Here is a 6,629-nt window from a genome sequence, read left to right as displayed (position 1 = left end):
TGAGAGCAGGAAGAGGCTGGGAGAGTCCTGTCACTCCCACCACAAATCACTAGTGTTCCACCAAATGCCTTCCCTGAGGCTTCCAGATTCCACTCACAGAATCACAGAATCAACCAGGTTGGAAGAGACCTCCAAGATCATCAAGTCCAACCCTACCGTGGTTACTAGACCATGGCAGTAAGTGCCACATCCAGTCTCAGCTTGAAAACCTCCAGGGATGGTGAATCCACCACCTCCCTGGGCAGCACATTCCAATGCCTGAGCACTCTCTCCGTAAAAAATCTCTTCCTAATAGCCAACCTAACCCTCCCCTGGCAGAGCTTGAGTCTGTGCCCTCTTGTCCTGCTGCTGGGAGAAGAGACCAACGCCTACCGAGCCCGGGGCGCCTCTCCCTGCCGCCCAGCACACCTCTCACCGTGTCGTCCCGCTGGGATGCTTAGCGCTGGCGCTTCCTCCTCCCGTGGTTAAGGCAGGACAAGCCGCTCCGGGTTGTGTGTCTATTCAACACTAAACCAGCGGCTCCGGACCGAACGGAAAAGGCAGTTCAGGAGATGAGAGGATGGACTACCCGCGAGGTGGCACCACGAGAACGTGGCTGGGAGCAGCGGCGGGTCAGGAGCAAAGCTGAGACAGGAGCGATGAATTCCGTGTGATCGTGCAATAAACTGAACCTTCGCGTCTTGTTTGCTCAGGCCCTGAGGGAAACTCCTCGGAGTGGGGTGGAGAAGGGGCACAGTAAGAAGACAGGTGACTTATCCAGCGTAGGGCTCTTCAGGAAGATTTCCTGCCATCCTTGTGCTCCGTGGCTCTTCCACAGTTAAAGACTCCCATCACCTGCACCCATGAAGGCATCATTCCATCCTGGGACTCTGGTGTTCTCTGACCTGCCTTTCTCTGCCAGTGTCACGATAGTAGCTACATGGATTGAGTCCAGAGGAGGCCACCAAGGTGATTAGAGGGATGGAGCAGCTCTGCTATGAGGAAAGGCTGAAAGAATTGGGATTGTTCAGCCTGGAGAAGAGAAGGCTTCAGGATAACCTAATTGTGGCTTTCCAGTGCCTGAAGGGAGCCTAGAGGAAAATGGAGAGAGGCTCTTTACAAGGGCCTGGAGTGACAGGACAAGGGAGAATGGCTCCACACTGACAGAGAGGACGTTTAGATTGGATATTAGGAAGAAATTCCTCCCTGTGAGGGTGCTGAGCCACTGGCACAGGTTGCCCAGAAAAAGCGGTGGTTGTGGAAGTGTTCCAGGCCAGGTTGGATGGGGCTTGGCGCAACCTGGGCTAGTGGAAGGAGTCCCTGCCCACCAGACAGGATGGACTTTAAGGTCCTTCCAACCCACGCCATTCTGGAATACTGTGAATTTCTCTTTAATTCCTATTTCAGAAGGCACATCCAAACAGCTTTGTGATGAGCACTAAGCAAACAGTCCTGGGATGCACTAAGAGGCTTCACATCACGACAGTTTGAAAGTCATACATTATTTTTACATTCCTCTTCTCCACAGTCACAACAGCCTCACCCACAGCTCAGCACAGGAGGAAGCTCTCAGTATCTCCTGGGATGTTTGGCCTATGGCATGTGGGGATTTTACTCTGTATCGACACTTTTATATCAGTTTCCTGTCATAAACAATTCCGTAGAAGAATTCCACAGACAAACATTTTCTTATGCAAATATACTAAGAGCGGGAAAACAGGATGAGGACATAAACTGATTGCAAATGATTCATGAGACAGTAATTAACCAGAGGAGCATTAAAGGGCTGTGGGCAACTGAGATAAGCACAAAGCACATGCCAGCCTGGGAGCATCACTCGTGACAGCAGGGACAAAGAGGAGCCGGAATCAGGGCTTGGCTGAAACTTCATCACTGCAGGACAACAAACAGGCATTTTCCCAGCATGGAACACAAAAGGCACAGACAAGCCACCCCCACCCATGGATGGAGCATGGATTCATCCCACCTAGTGACAAGCTTTGTCAGTTAGGAGTGTAGTTGTCCCTCTTGGTGGCTGTTCCAGCTCCAACACCTGCAAGGTGGTTTCATACTGTTCAAACAACTAAAAATCAGTAAGTTTTAAGGCATCTCCCCTTTGGACAATGGAATTGGCAGAGTGAATTTGAAGCCTCCAAAGCACTGTAATCATGGCAGGTCTGTCTCGCCGTTTCACAGCTCGTTTCTTTGTAACAGTATGAACTTACTGATGAAGAGCTATGTGAAATGCAATAGAAAATTCTCCTATTTTTACACATAAATGAACCTAGCAGTTCACCATCTTATTTCCAGGTGTCCCTGCACTTTGAATCTCACTTCTGCAACTGAAAGATACTCACAGTTCTAATATTTGGGATCACCCTGAAGTCCATCAAGCACCACTACAGGCCACGTCAGCAGAAACACAGCAAGAGAGCTCAGACACTTTGATGAGGTTTGCTTACGACAAAGCTGAAGTTCTCAGCAAATAAGAACAATCACTTCTCACCTCATCCCCCCCCAGCAGTGAGTTCATGAGATTAGAGCCTCCCTGAACTCCTTGCCCTCCTCAGCTGCAATTGCCTTGTTTCTTTCTGCTGCTCCAGTGAGGGAGGAGAGGTACATGGTGGCACAGACAGCTTGAGCACTCAGGTGTTCTTGAGGCTACCAACATGGTACTGTGTGTCTTCTGCTGGTAACACTGACCTAGTCAAGTTTTTTAGGATTGGTCATCCTTCCTTCCTTTCTTTCCTTCCTTCCACAGGATTCTTGCAGAGAAATCATCTGGATTTTACCCTTCAAATAAAAAGGCAGAAAGAATTTCATAGTGTCATAGAATATTAAGGGGTTGGAATGAAGTTTAGAGATGATCCAGCCCCAACCCCCTACCCTGGGCAGGGACACCTCCCACCAGAGCAGGTTGTTCAAGGCTTTAGCCAACCTGGAATGAACACTGCCAGGGTTGGGGCAGCCACAGCCTCCCTGGGCAACCTGTGCCAGTGTCTCCTCACCCTCACAGAAAAAACCTTTTCCTACTATCTAATCTAAATTTCCCCTCTTCCAATTTATACCCATTACTCCTTGTCTTATCACTGCAGTTCCTAACAAAAAGTCCCTCTCCAACTTCCTCATAGGCCCCTTCAGATAGTTAATTGAAAGACTGAGGGATTTTAGTCAGGCTTTTTTTTTCTTTTCAGACAAGATGAATATTCACTAAACCATTCAGGAAGGGCATGAGGTTGTCCTATGAATGCCACAAGAAAGAAGATGGTCCCACCACGCCACTAACCTTACTTTTCATTTCCAAATCTCTCTCATGGACACTGTGGGATGCTATGTCAGCCTCAGTCATGCTCCATCTTGCATCTGAAGCCCTTTGATGACTGAAACCCTCCTAGGATAAAGGAATTGATAATAATTGGACATTCAACACTCAAATTACTAATCTCAATCTCATTCTTCTCCTGGTGCTGTTGTGTCATGAGTATTGCTAACCCAAGAGCAAACTTCCTACCCAGAGTGCTCAGCATTGATGATACTTATGCTGTAATCAAAGCACTACGTCCAGCACAGCAGTAGATAATTCCCCTCAGTCTGTCACTGTCCAGCAAAGCACTGTTTGGAGACCAATAAAATTGCTTTCAACAAATAAAGTCCTAATTTAATCCTAACAGTCGTGTCTGGCTGTCACAGGGAACAAAGCTGCAGCCTGCTAATGCCATGGAGTCTGCTTCCGGCCAGGAATTGCTCAGGGATATTATCAGTCATTGTAAACTGTCTTGGCCATGAAGTTAATGATTACTCAGGTCCCCATCTCATAAAACAGTGTATTGTGAGAGCACAACACGCTGAGAGCTGTCACTAATCAATCATGCAGGAATACAGCAAGGCATAAAAGGAGCCAGAGGCTCAGGGGGCCAGAGACTCGGGAAGTCCTTCAGCTAAAGGAAGAGAAGCTGCACAGAGGTTTATCTCCATGGAGAAATCCACTGAGAAGGCAAACAGGGGAAAGGGATCCGTGGCTCCTGGTGTCCTGAAGGCTGAGGAGCACAGTCCCACTGCAGAAATGAGTGGAGAAGGATCCCTACCACAACACACAAACCATGGGAAGAGAGTGAGATTCACTGGAGAATGCATTAAAGAAGTGGAGACACCTTCAGGCACAGAACAGGACAGTCCTGCTGCCTTTAGACCAGCAGTTTTGGAGAGAGACTGTCCAGACTCAAATCCTGTGGCTGTGCTAATGGACACAAACCTTCCCGAGGTGTGTGAGTTGGAAATGGATCCCCAGTGTCCCACCACAGCTATGGATATGGAATGCCTCATCTGCTTCAACAAGTATGACATCTACAGGGTGCCAAAGCTCCTGGACTGCCAACATGCCTTCTGTGCTGTCTGCCTCAAGCTGATCCTCAGGAAAACAGAGAACACCTGGACCATCACCTGCCCCCTGTGCAGAAAACCCACTTTCGTGTCAGGGGGACTCATCCGTACGCTCCAGAATAAAGAGGACATCCTGGAGCACTTGGAACACCTGGATTTAAACCCTGAGCCAAACGTCTTTGTCCTAGGGCTGGACAGCAGTAGCTGGGTTCAGAGCAGCCAGGACACTTTATCCACAGAGGAAAATGCTGCAGCAGGACACAGCTTGGCTGTGCAGAGACTCGTGCTGCTCCTGCTGCTCCTGGTGATCCTGGCTCTCCTCATCCTCCCCTTCATGTACTCTGGGAGGGTGAAATGGGTCATTTGTCTCCTGCTTTCGCTGGGGTTGGTCATGTCTATGGTGCTTTGCTGTGCTCCTAAATTCCACTGGAGGTGCAGGAGGGACTCAGCCACCTCCTGTGACAAGGAGACTCATGTTGTTACTATTGCCTGAAACAATGACTGTGTGTGTCCCAGAGATAAGGGACTGCTCCTGCCTGCAGAGCTGCACGTTGGACACTCCAGTGAGTTATGGACTTAAGCCAAATAATTCATGGAATAAATTCAACAGCTGGCTAAGCTGCCTCAATGCCAAGGCACAGTGGTGTTAAATCTCATTGCTGGAAGCAAAGTCCACTATTTATATGTTGATATTTATGTGTTTTCCACACGATTTTTATTCCAGACTAAGAACTTTGTTGGTTTGCTTTTGTCATTTTGTTGTTGTTCATGTCCTGTTCTGATCCCCTGCAGGAGGTTATCTGGAACACCAGGGAGGAGATGTCCTGGAAAATCCCTTGGTTGTGTTTTCCTGCTCTCTGAGCACACATCCACCTTTCCTCATGGCAGTGTGGGAATGCTAGATCAGGGAATGAGTGCCTGGAAAAGAGTTTTAACACAGATTACCACTTTAATCCCTATCACTGCCCAATGGTTGCTGGCAGAGATGGAAAAGGGACTGGGAAAAGGAGATGTCAGCTGATGCCACTTGAAGTTGCACCTAAAATCAGAAAGGAAGAGGCAAACCCAACACTCCTAACGTTGATCTGTGGCTTGCAAAGGGCAAGGCCCAAAAAAACCTCATGACTCTCCAAAATTCCCACTGTTATTTGGCACAGGAATAGCTCCTCTCACCTGAATTCCTCTATCTGGCCACCTGCACCACCTCTCTCCTTACCCTTTACATTGCCCTGGGAGATGCTCACAGGGATGAACAGAAATCCATTGATTGCTGCACCAAACCATGTGTGATGTTTTTATATGGAATGTCTCCATTAAATTTTCATCATATTAATTGCTCATTGACTTCTGTGTTTCAATGCCTCACTGACAATTAACACCCAAACAATTCTCAGTTTCCTCATTGACAGGAATTGCAGCTGAGAGAGCATATTAGGGAGTGTGCACAGCTGAGCTGGTGACTAAAGTAAAGCAGTTAAGTGTAGGTTTGTTCCTTCAGTTAAAAAATAAATTTAGTTGCTAAGAAAATACCAACTCAGATTAAATTGGGGGGAAAATAGGAGATTTCTTTAGTTAAGCTGCATTTTGAAGAGTGCCCTGATTCTCAGCAGACCTTGGATCAGGCCTCTGGTAAATATTTGTGTTCGATAAGAAGGGAAACTGATGTCCTGCAGTTGCTCAGTGTACACACAGTGTCTCACAGCAGATAAAGCAGATGACACTGAGAGGGTAGGAGCTCTTGTCCTCCTGAAGTCTTGGAAAACATAGGTCTGTTTTCTGCCTAGGAACATGAACATTCAGGGGAAAGAAATCCTTTGGTTTTCTTCATCTATTTGGACAGCAACTGGATTACTGCAGAGTGCATATGTAGTAACACTGGCTGATAACCATGGAGAAAAAAAAATTTCCATTAGGAAAGTGGGCCCAAATACTGTATTCTTCCAAATAGAAAGACTGGACCAGATATTTAGCTGTGCTGAAAATAATTCCAGGGATTCTTGGCAAGCCTCTTAGCTCACTATTTCCTTGCTGAGTTCTCTCATCAACACCAGTGGTGTATAAAAGGTTTGGGACATAGGCAGTGTGCAAGCCACAAGGGTTAAAGAAAAGTGATATCTGATTGCTCCACACAGCCACTCACACTCCCTTCCTCCCCCCTTTCCCCCCAACCTGGAGGAATGGGGAGGAGAAAATAAAGTCAAATATGTAGGTTGAGATAAGAACAGTTTAATAATAAAGAGCAGAATGAGCTAAAATGTTGATGGGTAATA

General features: G+C 47.3%; 1 protein-coding gene across 1 annotated transcript; it reads left to right on the top strand.

Annotated features, from left to right (window-relative positions):
- Positions 1-4,288: 4,288 nt before the first annotated feature.
- On the top strand, positions 4,289-4,852 carry RNF186 (ring finger protein 186). The gene has a single exon (XM_009082968.1). The coding sequence runs from the start codon at positions 4,289-4,291 to the stop codon at positions 4,850-4,852; it is 564 nt and encodes a 187-aa protein (XP_009081216.1).
- The last annotated feature ends 1,777 nt before the right edge of the window (positions 4,853-6,629 follow it).

Source organism: Acanthisitta chloris, unplaced genomic scaffold (assembly GCF_000695815.1).
Source record: "Acanthisitta chloris isolate BGI_N310 unplaced genomic scaffold, ASM69581v1 scaffold12689, whole genome shotgun sequence".
In the NCBI taxonomy this organism is placed as follows: domain Eukaryota; kingdom Metazoa; phylum Chordata; class Aves; order Passeriformes; family Acanthisittidae; genus Acanthisitta; species Acanthisitta chloris.
This window is presented reverse-complemented; position numbering and strand designations above follow the sequence as displayed.